This window comes from Astyanax mexicanus, chromosome 14 (assembly GCF_023375975.1).
Source record: "Astyanax mexicanus isolate ESR-SI-001 chromosome 14, AstMex3_surface, whole genome shotgun sequence".
Taxonomy (NCBI): domain Eukaryota; kingdom Metazoa; phylum Chordata; class Actinopteri; order Characiformes; family Acestrorhamphidae; genus Astyanax; species Astyanax mexicanus.
The window spans coordinates 22,040,001-22,062,388 of record NC_064421.1 but is presented as its reverse complement, the minus strand read 5'-3'; the positions used below and the strand labels follow the sequence as shown (position 1 = coordinate 22,062,388).

Here is a 22,388-nt window from a genome sequence, read left to right as displayed (position 1 = left end):
TCTGAAGCAGTTCTTTATTTTTTTTCTTCCATTGTAAAAAGAAGAGACAGTCTTATTCATATATGGCATAATATATTACCCCTCCTTATTATATACAGTATAATTCCATTACATACACTTTTATAATCTCTGTATTGTAGCTATATCTCTGAATGCATTAGTTTTAATACAGTGAGCCAAATTGGCTCTGATTGAGTCTATATTCACAGAATACAGTCCATGTGGGTGCTTCAAGGTTCAACAGGCAACATCAGGGGTCAGGGCTGGGGCGTGCAAAGAGAAAGGCTACTGGCATCTATTAATCACGAGAGTCCGTCTTCCCACAGAAATTGCAAATATGAAATCCTAGCAGAAAATAAATAAAAACTAAATACTGTGAATTAACATCTTTCTGTTATCAAAGAAATTATTATTTTTCGTCTTCTCAGTCCAGTCTGAAAAATGCCCCGGTGTTGTTTCACTTAAAGGTTAGAGATGTAACAGCGCGATCCTCTATTGCGCACCAGTTTTCTCACAGTTGTGTTCTCAGATGTAGTGGCTGTTGTTTCAGCACATCATGACATTATGATCCCCCGGTTTTGCCTCATCTTCTTCTTCATCTTCTTCTTTTTTTTTTCTCTGCATTTCTCCACTCACCTCCTGAACGTCCTACAAGTAGCCGTGACCCAGGCACAGCTCTCTCACGGTGGTTCTCCAGCACTAGAATCTCATCTCAGATCAATATCATAGAAAGTTTGGAGGCTAAAGGTCATGCCATGGGTATGGACACGGCTCCGTTGGCTCTGCTGCGGCTGCGGGTGTGGATGCTGGACTCGGTCAGCTCTTCTCCGTGCTCCTCGGACTTCTTGTCGGCGAGGTTGGCCAGGAAGCGCAGAGTGACCGTGTCCCACTCTTCTGGCAGCAGGAGCAGCAGGAAGCCCACGCAGATAATGCAGGTGGCAGCCAGACGCACCACGCTGAAGATCACCTCGTGTTTCAGCACATCGATAGCTGAAGAAGAGCAGAGGGAGGAATTACTTTGGCTCAAGATCTTATTATTACTTACAGGAGGCAGAGTCTACCTTCTGCATTAGATAGTAAGTGAAAAAAAAAATATTAAAAAAGAAGCTGAGGAGTCCACTTTTTTAACTTCACAAAGCTACCAATATTTATACTGTATTGTGTGTGTGTGTATTGTACATGTGTTTCTACATAGTGACCTGTTCATTTGATGTCAACATTATTGTTCTAAAGGACAAAAGACTAGCATTTTTATCAATTTGGATAATTTGCCATTTTTTAAAGCAAAAAAGTCATTTTTTAGAGGGAATATAACTAAACACAGTTATACTGATGAAACACTGATGAAATGTATTGTGTATTAATAGAAATGCAGTTTTCTTGTGAAGAAGGATGTAGAACACTCACAGATTTAAAAAGATCTCAGAACTATAAGAGGTCAGTTATTCCACTGTTTGCTAACTAGTAAAACACTTTCCAGCAGGGCCGGATCGAACCTTTCTAGCAAGTCCAAGCAAAAAGCAGACCTGAAGATGTGCAGGTCAATCCTAAATATCATCACAGGACCTACAGGCAGCTCTTGTAACAGTCAATGTTTTTTTGTTAAAGCATTTTGTAATCACAAAAACTGGACTCTGAATTTTACATTTCCATTCATCCCTCTTATTTTATTCTTCCTGGTCAAGGTCACTGTGGGTCCAAACCCTCATTGGGCACAAGGCATTAATAGCATTGGACAGGGTGCAGTCCATCTCTGGGTACCACACACAATCATTTAGTTTACTTATATTACCTCCATCAATTAAGACATGCCCATATGTTTGAATTAGTGCTGTCAATCAAAAAATGCATTTATTACAACAAAATAATGTTACTTTTTCTTAAGACTGATAATCAATGTTTATTTAATTGTTATAAACTTTTTGGGAGAAGGACAAAAATAATTGAGAACTATAATGTTGGAAATAAATGTTGACTCCATATTCCACCTTCAACATATTAGAATGGAAACTTGCCAGGAGGTAAGTGTGTGTGTGTGTGTGTGTCCAGGGGAGAAAGAGAGAGATTTAATCCATATCAATATAAAAAAGAAGAAACCATCCTTCTGAACTTAAACAACTTAAACTGTGCTTACAATAAAAAAGGCCACTGATACGTCACCAGGCTCTTTAAAAAGAGTGAATTACGGGAGGCCAAACATGGTGATATTATTAATTTGCATTAAAAAATATGAATGTATTAAAATTTTCAGATTAATAACAGAACTTAATGCATTAATATTGACAGCACTGGGTTAATTCTGATAAAAAAGACTAAAGTTTCCATGACTGTATTTTTTTCTTTATAATCCGTCCAGTAATTGCTATGGAATACCATGTTTTTGGAAGAAGTATAAGTAGGTCAATTCACTAAAAATTATGTCTACTAGAAGTTCTAATCAGAAGATAGCACCTGTATCACAATGGCCTCTCTGTAGTCGGCTGATGGCTGTAGTAATTTAGTTTCGTACAGTTGAATTTCAGCTCTGACTGCCACTTATTCTTCCCTAAGCAGTGTGAAGCTCCTGAGCAGTAAGTGGTTTAGTGATCACACGCAGACTTCTGTTTCACACTCAGCCCCCCAAAAATGACTCAGGGACTCAGGCTCGCTTTCTGAGTAGCCAAGCTTGAATTAACCCACTGACCTTGGCAGACTGCTTTAAAGACAAGTACCTTCATCAAGCATTTAGTGTAGCCTTGGCAACGCAATCTTCTTCTTTTAAGATATTGCAGCTTGTGGGGATACACTGAGATGATCGGGTTTCTGCGTGGTGTCTTAAGGAGAGGGAGAAGCTGGGCAAGGCTCGTAAATTTGCTGCGTAATAGCTTTGATGCTTTTAGCAATACAGGGGGTTTGTTGGGGGGGGGGGGCTTGCTGATCACTTGGGACATTCTGCTCGGGAGTGTGGATGTGTGTGGGTGTGTGAGAGTATGTGTGTGTGTGAGAAAGAAGTAGAGAAAGACAAAGGAAAGGAATATCTAAAAGAACAAATCTAAACATGTACTGTATGTAATTGATCAATATAAAAGGCAATTTTCACGAAAAGGATATTTTTACTGTCTGATAGACCATTTTTCAAAGCCAGGAATTAAGCTTATTCATTACCTATACTGTCATCTTAACAGACAATATACATTCAGAATGCCATGGACTCCAAGACTAAGCTTAATCCCTGTTTTTCCCTTCATCTGTTCGAACATATTAAAAGATTTGGACATTTAAGCTTTATTTGAACACTATAGAGAAATGATTAACATAAATTGCAAATGTAATGAAACAAGAACACCCAGAAATGTATTACTTAAAATGTTTCAAATTTGAATTAAGTGAAGCACATCGGCTGCAAGTGAGTAGAACATCATTAGAGAGGATTTTTTTCTGAGGAGTTAAACTTGAGACTTTTGAATTATGTTTGCTCTTGATTGTTGGAGTAAGTGGATCCCCAAGGCCAGATCTAAAAAAGCTCTCTGAGGCCTTCAGAAGAAGGTTGTAGATGCAGAGGAGTGTAAAAAAGGGATTTAAAAAGCCTGCAAGATGCGTAAAGAAATCTCCAACAAACACACAGAACCTACATGTAACTCTTGCCACAGTTAATATCAAGGTACAGCATCTACTATTAGAAAGAGACCATACATGTTTGTTTCATATGGAAAGTGTGCATGTGCAAAAGGCAGAAACTCTGGGCTAGAATAAAGTTTGCCAGAAAACCCCTGTGCTTGAATAAAATGTGAGATCACCTGTCTAAAAACTGAAGATGAAGCATCATGCAGCTGAAAGAATTCTGCATGAAGGAGTGGGAAAAACCTTCCCCTAGTCAATGTCAGATGCTGATTGATGGTTATAGTCTAATCTAATTGAGGTTATTTCAACCAAAGAATGAAACACTAGCTATTACGGCATAGAGATTCCTAACAAAAGATATACATATTCATTAAATTTAACAACAACAACGAGTAATTTCTCTGTTTAATTTGTTTAGCTAAATAATCTCCATATCTCAACACTGTTCAGATGGAACTCATGCATCATAAATCTATGATTAGATATGTTGAAAAACACAATGTTTTTTTTAATGGAGTGTCCTAATTTGTTCCCATGACTGTGTATAAAAATATGTATTGTATAATATGGTTGAGCTCAGTCTGTATTCCTGTAAAACAGTAAGCTCACAAACCTGCATTGCCTGGAACGCTGAGTAAAGTCCCAATAGATATGAGGATGGGGTAGGTGAGAACCACACCTACATTAACCAGGATGTTGAATACTGTAAAAATACAGAAGAAAGAAGATTAAGACTAAGAGAGGTGTTAGTTGGAATATTCTGAAGTATGTATTAAATTATGCTATTTTATCTCACATTAATGCACCTTTACAGTAGAGGAATACAACCTAATATTTCAGTGGAAGGTACAAGAAGTATAAAACTATATAAATTATGTTGTTTTTATAAGTTGATGCCCTTAGAGCTACACTCTATTAAATGCTGCCCCTAGAGCTCCACCTTAGCTTTAAACAACAGTAAACAAGTAGATCTCTTACTACCGGGATTTACGTCTGCTGACACATCGCATGCAGGATAGCTGAAGTGATGAAATGCTACTTCATAGTGTAACCTGATGATTAAAACCCAAAATCTCTCTCTTAGTAAGCATTAAGTGCCTTTGTCAGCGTTCCTGAAAGTTTACTCCAGTGTTGTATCTGCAGGAAATACAATATGTGGGCCAGTGATAAAGCTATACGCTTGCAATTATGGGCTGATTCTATTACACACTGATTTGCGCTGGCATTTCACAGCTGAATAGAACAGGTGCACTCACCGAGCCACAGGCCGGCCACGCCGCATAAATAACCCCAGGGCAGCGAGGAGAGGGAGCCCCAGTGCTCCACTTTAGTAAAGTAGAGGATGAGGGGCACACAGGAGATGAAGATCAGGTTGAAGAAGCCCATGGTGGAGAAAAAGTGGGCAACCTCTCCCAGGTTGGCACTGCCCAGGAACATCTTAAACAGCACCTGGAAGTGGAAAGATGATGTAGACAATAGTTAAGATAAAAGAAATCTGCATGTTCATCATTGACAAAAAATAACAAACCAAAATAAATCAAATGACACTTTATATGTGTGATTGTAGCGATGAGTTACAGTACCCAACAAAAGTGAATTCACCCCTCACATTTCTGCAATATTTTATTAGATTTGATGTTTATTAGAGTTGATGCAGCTTCATGGTGTATGCAGCCTTTGTGGAAAACAACAATTCTATTTCTCACATCCTCAGAGAGTTCTTTGCCATGAAGTGCCATGTTCAACATCCAGTTGCCAGTATATAAGAATTGCACCCAAAACACCTAATCGAACAGCCCTGCTCAACATTCACACATGGGATCCTATAACTCAATTGGGAACAATAACACAATTGGGCACAATTTGAATGTGTTACCTATGAGTGTACCTACTTGTGTTGCAGCTATTTAGAAATTAAATAGATACTTAAGCAATAAGAGAGGCCGTGCTATATTGTCTATGACCGCAGCACAGAAGGCCAAAATTACATCTTATAGAACGAACCTCCACTTTTATCGTGACTATACCACAGTTCAATTATCCCCATTCATTGAAATACATAAAGAGGACAATAAAATACAATCTGTTAGGTTATAAAAACTCAGCAAGTTAAAATAGTCCCATTGCTGCTCTCTTTGTACATGCACTGTTTGGCTTGTAAGTGCTGCATCGTTAGGTTACCTGTATGAGACGGAGTAATACATGAAGAGCTTCGATTACAGTGCATTGCCGGCTGATAACGGCACTCGTAGAACGCCTCCCAGCCAATCACATTGCAGGGTCAAAACTAACTGTGGTATAATCTATATTATTTGCACATGTAGCAAATAATAGCATTTAAAAAAAAAATAGCATTTTAATATCTACAATATATAGTAGGATGTCCTGCACGTATCATTGAGTTGTTTTCCTTTCATCACTGCTAGGGGTGAGTGACTGTAGTGTGCTATGGCTCTGAAGATCCTCATACCAGAAAACCCTACTACCTCACTGGACTCTATTGCACACTGTGTAATAGAGGTAATTACTACCTCACTGGTCTTTTTTGCACACTTTTTGCACACTGCATAATTTGCACACTGTCTTGTTATTTATTATTCTTTGTCTGTATTGTATTGTATTGTCTGTCTGCACTTTTGTACTGTTGCACTATTGTTCTGTCTACACTGTGTTTATGTGCACCATGGTCCCTGGAGGAACGTTGTTTCGTTTCACTGTGTACTCTGTATATAGCTGAAATGACAATAAAAACCACTTTGACTTTGACTTTGACTTTGATTAGGGCAGTGTGTTTCTCCACAGAAAAAGCTGGATTAAAGCACTCACTACAAGGCCTTCATACCTGAAACTGACCATATCTGGAGACCAAACAGAAACTGGATGTAGCTAAAGACAATACAGTTCCAGTCCATAACAATCCAGATTTATCATTCACAACGAAGGTGACTGTGGTTGGCTGACAGACGGAACAGATGGCGAGCAATTGGTCGAAACAATTAATCCTGCTTCTCTGTCCAATGATACACTGTCATTCAAAGTCTGTCAACTGGGCAAAATATCTTTGAGTGTATCATACAGGCATGCCTAGCAGTCAGTAATCTCTCACCAGGAGGTTACACTACTAAAAAGTAGCCTTTTTAATAATAAGGCAGTGAAGTAAGCATATTTTACGCCCTCTTGTGGAAAGAACCAGTGCAATCATTTACAGATCTGCCTGAGACATAACTACATGTATTTATTTCATTTATTTAACCTTTATTTAACCAGGAGGTCCCTTGATATCAAAATCTCTTTTTCGAGGGAGACTTTTTCATTTCCAGTTACAAAAAATCACAACAAAGTGTTTACACAAAACTCACTTAGGGAAACCAACTCATTAAGCTGTTATTTGTTCTGAAGTTTATTCCAAGACCATGGTGCAAAATAGGAGAAAGCTTTTCTGCCTAGTTCTAAACTAATCTTGGGAACCTTCAGAGCAAAATTCTGGAAGAGTGAGAATCCTAGCAACTGGTACGATGGAAGAGCAGATTACGCAAATATGTTGGGAGTTTACCCAACAGAGCTTTATAAATAAAAATTTACCACTGCTGCTCTCTCCATAGGTTTACCGAAGGCCAAGAGACCAAATCATAAAGTAAACAGTGATGTGTGTGAATTGGATATAAAATGAAAAGCACTGTGATACAATGGATCTAACCTGCGAAGTAAAGCATAGTTGGCATGCATATAAATAATGTCTCCATAATCTAAAACACTGCGAAATTCAGTCCTAGTACGATAATAAAAACCTAGTCTTACCTTTCATTTCTTTGCTAGAGTCTCAATATGTACTCTAAAGGAGAGCCTTGAATGTTTTAAATGTTATTTTTGTATAAATAAGTGTATGAGGAAAGAAACAGATGCACTCACCTTGTAGAGAGCAGATGTGGAGGCAGAACCTACTGCTAAAGCCACACCTATGATAGAATCCCCATGAAAACCATCAGCATAGGCCATCATGACGATGCCTGTGATGGCCATAATGGCAGCAACAATCTGAAGATTTAAAAAAAAAAGGCATGTGAGAAGAATGCTCTTTATACAAACTCTTTATCAAAGGAAAAAAATAGTAATTGTCTTGTACTTATTTGTAGGACATATAAATAATTAATCCATCCATAGGGTTTAATAAGATATCACCCCACCCTTTGCAGCTATAAATCATTCATCCTTCTGGAAAGGCTGGGACGTTTTAGAAGTGTGTTTATGGGAATTTTTGACTGTTCTCCCAGAATAGAGCATTTGTGAGGTCAGACACTGATGTTGGACGAGAAGATCTGGCTTGCAGATGTTCTATTGAGTTGAGGTCAGGACTCATCCATGCTCATCCTTGTCTTTATGGACCATGCTTTGTGCACTGGTTCCCGCAAAGTTGGGGGAGTACATTTTGTTGTAATATCACTGACAGTTGACTGTGGAATATTTAGTAGTGAGGAAATTTCACTACTGGACTTGCACAGGTGGCATCCTATCACTGTACCACGCTGGAATTCACTGAGCTCCTGAGAGCCACCCATTATTTTACTTAGGTGTGTAGAAGTTTAGTTTTATTGATCTGTGGCCATGGATTGGAACCTGAATTCAAATATTTTGATGGGTGAGTGAATTATTTTGGCAATATACAGTGTCATAAAAATACAAGGTCTACACATTTCAGATTATGAATAAATGTGAATACTGTCCTATTACAATCCCCATAGTCCAGCACAAATAGTAAGGTTGCCTCAATTTACCACTGTACTGTATAATCAAGCTTCTATCTGCATTAGCCTATTCATTTATTGATGTGAGTTTTAAAAGTTTATTATTGAACCATATGCAAAGGTATTTATACTATGTGACTCTTTTAATGTTGGATCCTGCCAGGGTAGTAATATTCACATTTTTAAAATCAGAATTAGTAGATCTGGAAACAGCATGAATTTAGTTTTCTTGGCATTTAAATCTAGTATACATATTAAATAGAACTGGGCCTAACACTGAACCTTGTGGGACTCTTGTGGTACTTTATAAACAGTCAGTAAATCTAATTCATAATTAATCTGTGCCATGCATTCTTGTCAGTCAAGAAGATAGATTTGGGTCCATTTAGAGTATCTGTATCAAAGCCAGTCAAAGAAGAGTGTGCTCAAAGAACATCAGCTCCATTTTTTGTCTTTGTTAGTGTTTCCTAATCCTGTTCCTGGGCATCCATTGACACACCTGATGCAGCTCATCAGCTGATGACCAATCCATCTCTATGAGCTGGATCAGGTGTGATGAGAGAAGGAACAGCTGAGTGAACATCTGAAACTGTCCTGTGCGATGAGTCTTCAGAAGCAGGATTAAGAGATACAGGTCTAAAGCGTGGACACTAAGCCTGATATAGATTACTGAAACACAGCTTGTTGCAAAGGTGACCCTCTACTTACAGTTTAATGTAATTGTTACATCGGGCTGAGTCTGTACACCTCATGATCTTCTTAAATGTTGCTTAGATAAACACTGGCCAGTAAAGAACTTTCAGTATCACTTTATTTGGATGGTCCTTTATAGACGCCTCTAAGACGCTTAAGTAACAGTCAACTAACATTTAATTGTAGGTCATTTGAATGCAACTGAGCTTTGAAGGGGTTATTCCATCGTTTTTTAATTAATTTTAAAATGTCAAGTTGTGGTTTCTTGTATGAATGAATGCTATGTGAGCCATTTTTTATGAAAAAAAGTGCTTTACTGATTTACGGATTTTGGCTTTTGCCGTGGCCCCCTAAATTAACGCTACCAAACTTTTACCTCAGACTTGGTGATTCAGTGCTTGGGCAGTTTCACCACGTCGAAGCCCCAGAGCCCACTATATATCATAAAATCGGACCCGAACGATGCTCGCTTTGACTGGTGTTCTATCGAGTTGTGCTACCTTATCGAACCGTGCTTCCCTAGTGTATATTTAAGGTCTTGGTAAAACGTGGAATCAACCGGAGATCCGATTTAAACCTATAGTTACTTACACAAGCTAGATAACAATAACTAGCTGGTGTAAACAGAGCTGTAAGAGCTGTAAGAGAGTCGACTCTACTGCAGCCCAGGTTCATCTCTGCCTATGGGTGGTCCTGAGCAGAGGTGGGCCAGGACATAAATACTATTTCACAATTGTTGACATAGACGCGGGTGCTTTTCCTGATCGACTCGTTTTTCTGAATATTTTCTTTTACTAGCTACTGCAGATTTTCAGGTGCAGAATAAATATATAACTCAGAGAGACCTATTGTACAAAGAACAAGAAAAAATGGATTTTAGTGGAAAGAGACCTTTAGGGTGAAAGTAAATTATTCTCTACTGTAGGTAACCCTACACCAAACCTCTAATCTCAACAGATTTAGGGTTAGATTTAAAGTTTAGGCTAAGGTTTGGGTTTGGGTTAGGGTTTTAATCTCGATTCATGGTTGAGTTTAGGCTTAGAGTTAGGGTTAGGTGTAGGGTTAAGTTAAGTTAAGTTAAGTTCTATGGAGAATCATTTACTCTAAACTAAGAGATCAGTTGCATTTAATCGATATTTAGCTGAATGTTTGTTGAATGTAAGTTGGGCGTGTATGAGGCGTCAATAATGGACAATCCAAATAAAGTGCTACAGGACTATCTACTCTTCTTATTTTGACATTGATAATTTATTAACTTAGATACATTAAATACACAGACAGATGTTAACGATACAGACCCGCACACCCATGAAGCGATCTTTGAGGACAATCCAGGACAGGAGGAAGACGAAGGCCTTGTGGCAGCAGTAGAGGGCTGAAACATCTGTGGCTGTGAGTTTCCTCAGTGCTAGGAGGTATAGATAGTTTGTTAGCGTCCACAAGATGGAGAAAGGTGCAGTCCTCTTCAGAAAAAGCTTCATGGTCATCCCATCTTCTCCAAAGAGTCGACTGCACTCCCTGCACACGGACAAACACAAAAGAGACAAAGTTGAGTTTCAGATCATAATGTTTCTGATCATCTCTACCAGGGTTGCCTGATTTACACTGTTTGTGCAGCTCTGAAGCCCAGCACTTTAAAGCAGCTATCCAATAGCTGATGAATCCTGGTTCAGCTGGGTTGAGAGAATAATGACCCATCAAACTATAGAGGAAGGATTTTACAGTTGGTTCTAAAATAGAATATTTACCTTAAGAATTACATTGACGTGTCAAAAGTCATGGAATTGCAGTGTATAAACTGATCTTGAAGTGTTACCTCAGTGGACAGCTTGGAAATGCTTATCCCTGTGCAAGCTGTGAGATGTTACCTTGTGAGTGAGACTGAACATTGTCAAAAGTGCTTATGGCAAGCCAATGTGAATTATATTATTATAATTTATACCACAGTTAGTTCCGACCCTGCAATGTGATTGACTGAGAGGCGTTTTATGAGTACCATTATCAGCCGGTAATGCACTATAACAGAAGATCTCCATGTGTTACTCTGCCACATACAGGTAAACTAGCATCGATGCAGCACTTACAAACCAAATGCAATGCCAATATTACACGTTACAGCACTCCCTCTTGTGTATTATTGCATAATTAATCAAGGCTTAATAATGTGTTCCACAAAATTGATCATTGATAATTATAATAATTATTTAAAGGAAGATAAATAAATGACAGCTGATGTATAGTACTTCAAAAATATAATCAATGTCAAATGGATTTACAAGTTCTAATGACGGATAGGTTCTTACTTTTTTTAATAGTACAACTAATGCAGAATCTTTTAACAGCTTAAACATATAGTGCTTAGGCAGAGTACCATTGTTCTCTATTGTAAAAAGCAAAGGGGGACTAGTGCCTCCTCATTATGCTCCACAACATCTTGTACCAGAAAGGAATATAAATTATTAACCCAGACCAACTGTTGCCTATTAATAAATGAAAAACAATGCAAATAGCTGATGCATTAAGGAGAGCAGCATGTCTGGCTGTAATGTGTTTAATGCTGAGGAAATGTCTATAAATAGTACTTGTACCGGTTTAGCTCTGGATCTACAGTAAATGCTTAACAATAAGCTGTGTGAGGACATGTGAGGACAGACACAGCATCAGCATCCTTCAGGAGAAATAATTCTCTCCAATGACTTCATTAAAAGAACTAATCAGTGCCACAGGCCGGGAATCACCACTCTCCCTGGGCGATGTCTTCTTGGGGAGCAGAACAATGTGTGAAGTCCTCCAGACTGTTGGGACCATTTTGTGTCCTGTTATTATTAAAAGAAAGACTATCATACTGAGGCAAACATTTCACTGTATGCTTTTATACTAAAGCCATTAAAGCCACCCAGTCCTGTCTAGGTATCTCATGATAACAGAAAACTTAAGAGACTACTTAAAAAGGATGAATTTCTTTGATCTTACTAAATTGAAAACCTCTGGAATATAATCATGAGGAAGATGTATGATCACAGCCATCAAAACAAGCTGAACTGCTTGAATTATTGCACCAGGAGTGGCATAAAGTTATCCAAAAGCAGTGTGTAAGACTGGTGGAGGAGAACATGTTAAGACCCATGAAAACTGTGATTAAAAACCAGGGTTATTCCACCAAATATTGATTTCTGAACTCTTAAAACTTTATGAATATGAACTTGTTTTCTTTACATTATTTGAGGTCTGAAAGCTCTGCATCTTTTGTGTAATTTCAGCCATTTCTGATTTTCTGCAAATAAATGCTCTAAATGACAAGATTTGTATTTGGAATTCGGGATAAATGTTGTCTGTAGTTTATAGAATAAACCAAAAATGTTTATGTTTCTCAGACATATACATATAAATATCAAACTCAGAGAAACTGATTCAGAAACTAAAGTGGTCTTTTCATTTTTTCAGAGCTGTAATATCCTATCCAGCTTTTTGTGTAATAAGTTCAGAAATCCCAATCTATTGATTCTTACAAGTTGCAATTTTACACATTTGTTCCTAAGTATTGCTGGTTACAGAAATTTCTTTTTCCTTTTTTTCCTTTCCCCACCTCTCTACTGTATGCGAGTCTCAAGTTCAGCTCACCTGAATTTCTGAATGGGTGTCTGCTTCTCTCTGGTGATGGCCACGTGGCCGGAGTAGTAGAGAGGAAAGAAGAGGATGTTCCAGTTGGTGCTGAACCAGGAGATAAAGAAAGGGCAGGAGAAGGTCTTAAAGGTGCGCTGGACCAGCTGAGTAGTTCCCACCCATGACGAGGACACACACAGGACCACCAGTAGTCCACCCAGCACCTTCAGAACTACGCTGATGCACGTCTGAAAGGCGCTGGCCTCTCTGCTCGCCTCACTGGCTGGAGTCTCAGCATTGGAATCTGAGCCTTCATCTCCTACAACAGATAAACATACAATATCACTTAAAGGCCTTAAACATTTAGGAATCAATTGATTATATAGCCTTGTCGAATGTAAATCATATACAATGAAAATTTCAGTATTGTAGACTAGACAACAAATAGCAGGTTTATATTTTACCCTGCTTTGTACTTTTTCTATTTTTACTAGCAGAATTTCATACTAAGTTAATTAATATGTTAATAATAATAACACACAAAATTACTTATATTTTCAGACCAGCAGTGACACTGAGGTGTTTAAAAACTCCAGCAGGTAGGGCTTCAGCAGGTGGGGCACTATGATCTCATGATCATCACCACTATGATCAGGAGATGTGAAGAGAGAGCACCATTTACTCACCCAGAGAGAGCAAGGCCAATTGTCAGGGTCCTGGTAGGAGATCATAGTGGTTCAAATGGTTTGAATCCTGTTCATGTAGCTTGCCGTCGGCTACCAGAGCCCTGAGAGCACAATTGGTCTTGCTCTCTCTGGGTGGGTAGATGGAGCTCTCTCCCCACATCACTCCAAAGGATGATGTCCGCAGAACAAGGCGTCTGTGAGCTGATGTATCAGAACCGAGTCGCTGCGCTTTCCTTCAAGTGCGCTGTGATGCTACTCAGCAATCAGCAGCAGTTTGGAAAGAGGCGGGGGCTGACTTGGTAATTGGCTGTGTAAATTGGGTAGAAAAATGGTAAAAAAATTCTGCCTGATCTAGTACTGCTGTGTCTGATCCACTTATATCAGAACATTACAGAACACACACTAACAGACCTCCACCACCAGCACCAGAAAAGTGTCAATGCGATTATGTCCACCCAAGTAATACTTGCTGTGGTGGTCCTTTGAGGTGCTGACGACTGAGAAAGAGAGTGAAAGGAGAATAGTAAAGTAGGCAAAGAAATTAATTTCAGGAGAATACAAAGTGCTGTTTTAAAGTCTGTAGATTTAAACAGTGAACAGTGAGTATAGAAACAACAAGGTGGTAATGATTTTGTGACTGGACTGTGTATTTAAATCTGCAACAAAATAATTTGTTCCCTTTTTATATGTTTTATATTTTAACATGTAAACTTCTAATGAAGTTCTAATGGTCTAATGAGCATTTCAAATATTCTGCTTGTGTCCCTGAGGGAAGGATATATTGATCAACTGCATGTAGTCTCAGTTACCTGCAGGAGGAGCACTAATGGCGGCTATCATAAAATAAAGCCTACGTTGCATAGTCTGAGCTTAAGTCAAAAATAGCTCCAGAGGGTCACAGAGCAGCTGCCATATCGACATGGCATACACAGTCGAACACACACAGAAACCTGACCCCGAATTTACCTGTGATCTGTTTAACACAGACATGGAGTAAATGTCAGCAAAATCAGGCCACATCCTGCATCCTGGTCACCTACTTCACCACCACTGTCTGTGTTTTCAATCCTCACACACATACATGGTGGTGTTTCGAGAAACTGAGGGTCTGTGAACTAAGCTGACCCAGCAGAAAGAGTGTGGGTACTTTCACAGCAACCTCGATTGGTCCAGACCTTCAGAATGTTTTGTAATTTGGTCTAAACCCAAAATAGTAGGTGTAAAAAGTGCAGCAAAAGAAGTGCAGACCAAAAAAACCTTGGTCAAGAACAAAGAACCAGAATTTAGTCCAAAAAAGATCTATGGTCCAACCAAAAGGCCCTTGGTGCAGACAAAAGGACATGAATTTGGCCCAATCAAAGACCCATGGTTCATTGTCTTGACCAAAGGACCAGAATGTAGTGCAACCAAAAAAAAAAAAACATGGTCCAGAACAAATTACCAGGATTTTGTGCAACCAATAGAACCATGGCCCAGACCAAAGGATATTAATTCAGTCCAATCAAACAATTCATGGTCCAGACCAAAGTACATTAATTCGGTCCAATCAAAGACCTGTGGTCCAGAACAAAGGACTAGAATTTAATGCAACATAAAATAAAACATGGTCCATACCAAAGGACAAGAATGTAGTGCAACCAAAAAAACCATTGCCTCGACCAAACAACATGAATTTGGTCCAATCAAACGACCCATGGTCCAGACTAAAAGACCAGAATTTGGTGCAACAAAAAAAACATGGTCTAGACAATAGGACTCGAATGTAATGCAAAAAAATGGACCAAAGTTCAGACCAAAGGACCAAAATTCAATACGCTTAAAAGATTAAATATACAGAGCAATGGTCCAAAAATTGGACCAAACAAAAAAATCACGGTCCAGATCAAAGGACCAAAATTTAACGTGACCTCGCTTTGCATTGCCCATGCATTATGGGCAGCATTATGGGAATAACAGATTATGATGATGACTCCTGTATGTACTGTAACTGTAGATTATCTTTTACACTTATTTTGTTGCATAGTGCACAGACAGAATCTGGCAAGGGGGTATCATTTGCCAGAACACCTGGAAAAGGCATTCTATCAAACTTACAACATGGTGAAATTTATTGCACACCCTTTTACAAACTAATCATTGTAAATTACAGGGAGATGCAGACTTTTACCTAAAAGATAAAAAAGCTCCTCCATACACAGTCAGTACTGGACAGCAATGGAGAGAAAGGGTGCTGTGCACATTCTCAGCTGGTGAGTGGGAGAGATGGACGTTCTGCCATTCATTTTTATGTGGGGAAAAAATGTATGGTGATTATAGAGAAATCTCAAATTTATTCGGTTCATAAGGCATAAAGAATCAAAAAAATCTATGCTATTATTTATATGATTGTGCCGAATTTGTTTGTCGTGGCTTGAGAAATGTGATCTATAAAGAATTTTGACTTTTTAGTTAGACAAGTTTTAATGCTGTCTTTTAGGACAGCAAGTTTTGTACAAATACTTATTTAAAAGCTGTATATGAAGCCCAGTGCTACCAAATATAGTTGCACTACAGCAATTATAAAACCGAAAAAAGCTTAAAAGCTTAGCAATTGTGCTCTTCTTGCTTGTGATGTTAGATCAAATTGATTGGTTGTTTTTCACGACAGTCAGTGCTGAGAAATGTTGTTTGAATTCTTTTGAGATAAAGCATTATTGCTGAATAGCACCTCAAATGCAATATATTCCTGTAAAATCTGCAGTGTGGAGAGTGTGAATGTGGGGAAAACTGGCCTCAGGTCATTCAGAGCTCTTTTCACTTAACCTTAAAGCTTAATGGGGTTTGTTGTGAAAGTGTCAGGATTGAGGCTGCTTGCATTCAGCTTCTGCAATATCTGTCCCCAAAGCACAAAGCATAAAGTTTGGCAGCAGAAGCAGCTTCAGAGGTGATGAGAGATTGAACAAAGGGGCAGAGTGCTAGTATCAGAGAGCCAAGATCCGTTATGCAGTAGACACAGAGCGATCAATTTACACCAGGCCAGGAATAAAAGATGACATGCGCTAGCCCATCACTGCTAACTTGCAGTGTGCTTGGTCAGCACACACATACACACACACACTCACTCACACACTTACAATGCTGGTTGCTTTTTGGTTTCAAGCCATAAGTCCTTTCACAGGGTTCTTGCACCATTTTAAACGTCAAATTTAATGCTTTTTAAGACCTTTTTTAGACCACAATAAATATAATTTAAGACCCAAAATGTAGTCATAATTCCTTTGGTAAAAAATTATTTGTTGTGTTGGAAATTAAAACTTAAAATAGCTAACTCATCGCTAATGCTATGTTATCTAGTTCGCTGCTGTTGTTAGCTAGCTTGCCGTTAATCTTAGTTCTCTCCCCTCTAACGTACCTAACTCGCTGCTAACGTTAATATGTTAGCTAGCTCTCCGTTAACCTTAGTTCTCTCCGTGGCATTGTAGCTAACTCTCCGCTAATGTTATTATGTTAGCTAGCTCCCTGCTAATGTTACTATGTTAGCTAGCTCTCCACTAACCTAAGCATCCAATATTGACCATCAGCCTGGATCTTGAGCACAAAGATTTCCTCAGATTCTCTGATTCATTTGATGATATTATGTATTGTAGTTGGTGGGATAGTTTTTCTTATCGCTGAGCTTTGCTTCTGTGTGTTGCATCCATCAGGTTCTAATTGAGTTAATGTTTTTTTTTTTTTTTTTTTTTACATTAGATGGTAAACTGTCTCATGTTCAACGTTCAAAATGTGTGAACCCTTCTATTGTAAATAAAATGTAGGTTTAGGAACTGGCGTTTGTATATGTAATAAAAACATTATTTTTTAATATGGATTGTCTCCACCCTAAAGCAGCTCCAGCTCCAGTCAGTGTCAGTGCTACAGACAGACTTTCTCTCTTCACTGTTCAGAATGCAGGAGGATTACATTCTGCAGCACCTCCATGTCCTTGAGTCCCACCACACGAGCTGCACAAGAGCCTGACTGACCTTGTTCATGCAGTGATGGCCATGAAGCCATGTGACTGTTAATTTAATTTCATCTTTTTAAGAAGAACTGGGCTTTACTTTGACATTTTACAGTGTTTACAGACTTCTAACTTCAAAAACTTATACACCAACTCTAACTGCTTAAATATTGTATTGTCTCTTTTTGTATTGTTACCTTTTTGTGATGTAGAATGTAAAACACTGCTTAACACTAATTGTATGTTTGAGTTTAATTGCACTCAAATTATTTAATTAAAAATGAATACATTTCAACCATGCTTTTTTTTACTTAAACTTGTGAGGTGGTAAACTTTGCTGTTAAAAAAAAAACAGTTCAAAATAACATTCTAGGCTAAATGTTGAGTTTTGAATCAAATAGATTTGAATTTATGAGTCTGACTTTTTTGTTGTTAAAATTTAAATGTATGAATTACGCCATTAAATCTCAATTTCAAGGTTGTCAAAAGACTACAAATTCTTTTGTAAATTTAATTCAAATATACAAAAAAGTAGATTCAAATACTTTAGTCAGCTTTTATACGCCTATATGTTACCTATTGTATTTATTCTTGTATTTGGTTACATAAGAATACATGTTAGCAGTATTTTAGGTAGTAGCTTTATTGTGCTCTTGTCTCTCGTCTGTGAGCAGCGGTGCTATCAATCATGCAGCAAAAGAATGTAGTGCGCACAGTGACCAACACTCACTAACTCCACCTTCATAGGCATTTATATGTGAACAGTTTTTAAAATATATTCTACAAATTGCGAAAATAATACATCCACCAAACTAAATTTCTTTAGAAAGTTGCTGTTTAGAAGGCTGTAATTGTCCTATTGAATGGGCAGTATATTTGTTGCATAAAATTGTTTTAAAATGCCAGTAATATCATTCATTTCTATTATTTCTGGGATGATAATTCTATGATATTTTCTATGAATATTGTTTTCATGACAGGCCTAGTTTACATTTTATGGTCAGAACCATACTCAGCACAAGTTTTGTCTGTGTTAACACTGATCTCCTGTCAGTGTGTTTGAAACACCCTTCAGCACCTGATTACTTCTTCCACATTACCATCTGTCTATCCAAAAACACATAGAGAAAACCAGCCAATGCCCATTGGGCAAAAAACAAGCATTTTATTCTAAAAGAACTGTAAAACCTGTAAGTAAATATGCTTTCCAAATGAAGTTGGATGTGGGTGTATCTAAATTAAAGGTATTTAAACACTGTAAATCTGTATAATATTCTAAACTGTGTGAGTGAGCAACTTTACATAACAAATCAAAAGGATAAATCTTTATTACTTAGAGAGCTTTGTCTGAAGTAAAGCTTTGTCTGAAACTCAATTTCTTAATTACAACCAGCAATGTTAAAAACCAATACAGTTAGTGACTGATAAACTTTTAGGATGATTGAAAAGTTCTACTGTTGTTGTTGGCCATTTCTTAAACACTAGAAGTTATTGTTCCTGGAATCTTTACTGGTATTCTTTTAACTGAGGGGGCTTCTAAAAAAGTTTTTACAGAGCATGAATAATAAATGGAAGATTACCTCAGATACAGTCCTGATCGATGACTGTCCTACACACTGCAGTGCAATAATATTGAATTTCTTTTTAAAACAAAAGCAAAGTAAATTATCTTTCAATTTCCCCATTTTCTCAGCGTTGTGTTTCACAAATCTGATATTGTTTTTCCTTTAACCTGTCAGCTTTCATATTTTACATATTTTGTTACACCACACACATAGCAGTTTAAAATGCAGCAGTTTAAAACTGAGCTACAGCTACTGGGTACAGTGAAGGAATTTCCCACAAAGTCAGGGCATGTGACAGTTCTGACATATTTCACACTGAGAAGGGAAGTGCATGTGCACCCACACACAGGCCTCTCTGTTCTGATGTACTACATTAGGGAAAGATAACCTGCAGAAATGTAACTATTTGCAGTGCAGACCACACACCAGGTACAACACGTCTTCTCACATTACCCCATAACTTCCCAGCCAAGACATCTCATGCTGGTCCATTAGTACAACACTGATGATGATGAATGATGCATTCAATCTGTTCTGACTCAATTTATGCTCTGCTGAGAGAGAAAAGAAACACTGGATTCACAGAACAAACTGATTTCCCATGAAACCTCTAAACTGCCTGTAATCACCACAGCGCTAAGCACTGCTACAGAGCTTATTATCCAAGCAGAGCTGGACGATATGACCACAATTTATATATCATTATATATTTCTATATTTATTTTGATTACTACAATGCAATATTGATATTTGTATGAACAATATAAAAGCCTCAGACTACCAAGAACACCCACAATTAAATTAACTAAATTATTTTCCAATTTATGTAAAGCTCTGTGTAATGAACCTTAGTCATCTATCACAATGTGTACTGATATTGAATTACTGTCCAGACTTTGTGATGAACTTACAGCCGTTGCACAGAATAGACTGATTATGGCTAACCTATGAGTTCCAAAACTTTTACACAATGTTTTCAGTGAGCCTAGGAACAAAAATAATACAATATGCAATACTAAATAAATATGTAGATTTAAAAAGCTATATAACTATATTACATTAGATAACTATCCTGTGTATTTGTTACTGAATACTTAAAAAATATTGGCAATTTTAATAGGAATACAAAAGTTTAATACGAAATATACCCTGACGTTCTAAAAGTCATGGAACAGGAACTAGCATCATGCACACTTCGCTACACACATGATACTTTGAATAAAGGAATGTTAAATGAAATGCCTGCATAACTTTGGAAATAGAACATCTCATCTGCACCCACTATCAGGCCTCACTCAAACTCAAGCCACCTTGCTATGAGCACACTGTCAAATGTTCAACCTTAATCACAAGATAACTCCTCATAGCATATACAGTACTGTGCGTTCCCAAGCCATACCATGATGTAACTGCCATCCAGAGTTGAGTATTATCAGCCTGTAGTCTGCTGAAAAACCCGGGTAGCACTGTTGCAGCAGAAATGGCATTACCACTAGCGGTTAGCTGCTAATGCTAATGCTCCAGGCTTAGTGGAACTCTGGAACTCTAAGCTTACTGTAAATAAACAGAAGTGGCTTAACTCACCCAGGAGAGGAATCTGTGTAGATTAACATTCAGAGCTCATTTGACTTGTCTGACTTTTTTTTTAAGAATTACAGTTTTGTTTACTTAACTTAGCTTAGCTTTACAGGTCTCGCCCCCACATAAAATGCGCGTTATAATCTGGTGCATCTTATGTATTCAAATAGACCAAAAACAGACTTTTATTGATAGTGCACCCTATAATCTGGTGCGCCTTATAGTGCAAAAAATAAGGTACATACTGCTATCCCATGACTTTTGGCATCCTTGTGTACAAAACAGTGTACAGTGTGAAAACATTCGTCTCTCTAATTGTTCTGTAATTGGTGGGATAAGGGTAACTTTCTGGTGAGCCAAATCCAATGTTCTGTTTTCATGGGACGCCTTCAGGCAGCCCTGGTGTAAACGGATATAGTTTTAATATCAGTCACATTTATCTTTATGGCAACCGAAACACACTCTCATACAGGGTGACTTACAGTTTGATCCTGTTACAGAGGCAAATGCAGCTTCAGGAGTCTTGCCAAGGGCTTTTACTGGTCTAGTGAGGAACCGAACGCCAGTCTGCCATGTGCAGGGTAGTGGTGGTGCCCACTGTGCTCTTATAACAAATACACGTTATTTCCAAAAGTTTGTGGACACCTCTTTTAATGAATGCATTTCTAATCAATAGCACTTTAAGTGGCCCCCATTGCTGACAGATGTGCAAATGCACAAACACACAGCTTGTGTAGTTCCTGTAGAGAAGTACTGGTAATAGAAGAGAACTCTCTGGAGCAGATAAACAGAAACCTATTGGCACCATGCATAAAGCCAGGCTTGGGCTACAGCGTTATAAAGCACCCCAGCATTGAGCTGTGGAGCAGTGGAACTGTGTGGAATTTTGAGTGAGGTGGGGTGGCTTGTTTGGATAAAAACAAATCCTCACAGCAATGCTACAACATCTAGTAGAAAACTTTCCCTGGGCAGTAGAGACAGTTACTCCAACAAAAAAAGCATAAACTATTTTTATTTCCTCTGATTTTGAAAAAAAACAAAAAAACAAACAAAAAAACAATAAATGAGCAGATGTGTCCATACTTTTGTCCATACAGTGTTCACATCAGTTTATACCATAAAACATCTCTTTAAATACAACTGTAAAAGGCTATCAATCAAAACTAAATCCAGACGATCAATTTACTGCTAAAAAATGTTAATCTACTATCCAGTATCCACTGCAAATTATTCACCAAATGTTATATGCATGCTGTTTTATTGCGAGGAACTGAAGTACAGGCACAGAGGCAGGTGTTTAAAGGATTCTTAAAAATCGCTGAGGAATCACCTATAACCCCCTTTACACCTGGTCACTTCATGCATCTTGAGTATCAGGATCAGGATTATATCTAGAAGGCCAAGCCTTATAAAAAATATTAAAATATATGTAAAAAATTTATTCTACTTACCTATAAATGAAAAAGCATTAACATGATAGTGTATGTCAAACAATCATATAATATACTGCATATTTTATTCTTTTGATTATTAAATCCAGTGATTTAAACAATGGACAGATTTCTACTTTCCAAGCAGCCAATAATCTCCAAAAAATGTGCTGGGCACAGATGGAATTTGCCTTTAACCCATCTGTGCAGTGAACACATGCAGTAGACGAGAGAAAGTGACCACACTTGCCCATAGTGGTGGGCAACCACTGCTGCGGAACCCAGGGAGCAGTAAGAACTATGCTCGAGGGCCCATTAGTGGCAGCCTGATAAAACCCACAACCAACCCTAGTTTATTTAAACTATATGATTAATAATCATTTTTTATTTCAGTATGCTTTATTAGGCTAAGTTAATTTGCTACTGGTGATATACTTTACAATATATAAAACATATATATATATATATATATATATGATTTCTTTATGATTTCTACGAAATGTGTTAAATTG

General features: G+C 37.9%; 1 protein-coding gene across 2 annotated transcripts in view; it reads right to left on the bottom strand.

Annotated features, from left to right (window-relative positions):
- The window catches only part of slc35f4 (solute carrier family 35 member F4), a 43,465-nt gene continuing 21,077 nt past the window's right edge, over positions 1 to 22,388 (bottom strand). For both annotated transcript variants that reach the window (XM_049464172.1, XM_049464173.1), the window contains exons 2-7: positions 12,657 to 12,957; positions 10,334 to 10,553; positions 7,510 to 7,635; positions 4,857 to 5,049; positions 4,214 to 4,303; positions 1 to 990 (exon numbers count right to left, since the gene is read on the bottom strand). In XM_049464172.1, coding sequence (XP_049320129.1) covers positions 749 to 990; positions 4,214 to 4,303; positions 4,857 to 5,049; positions 7,510 to 7,635; positions 10,334 to 10,553; positions 12,657 to 12,957 — 1,172 coding nt within the window. In that variant the 3' untranslated portion in view covers positions 1 to 748. The remainder of the gene's footprint in view (positions 991 to 4,213; positions 4,304 to 4,856; positions 5,050 to 7,509; positions 7,636 to 10,333; positions 10,554 to 12,656; positions 12,958 to 22,388) is intronic.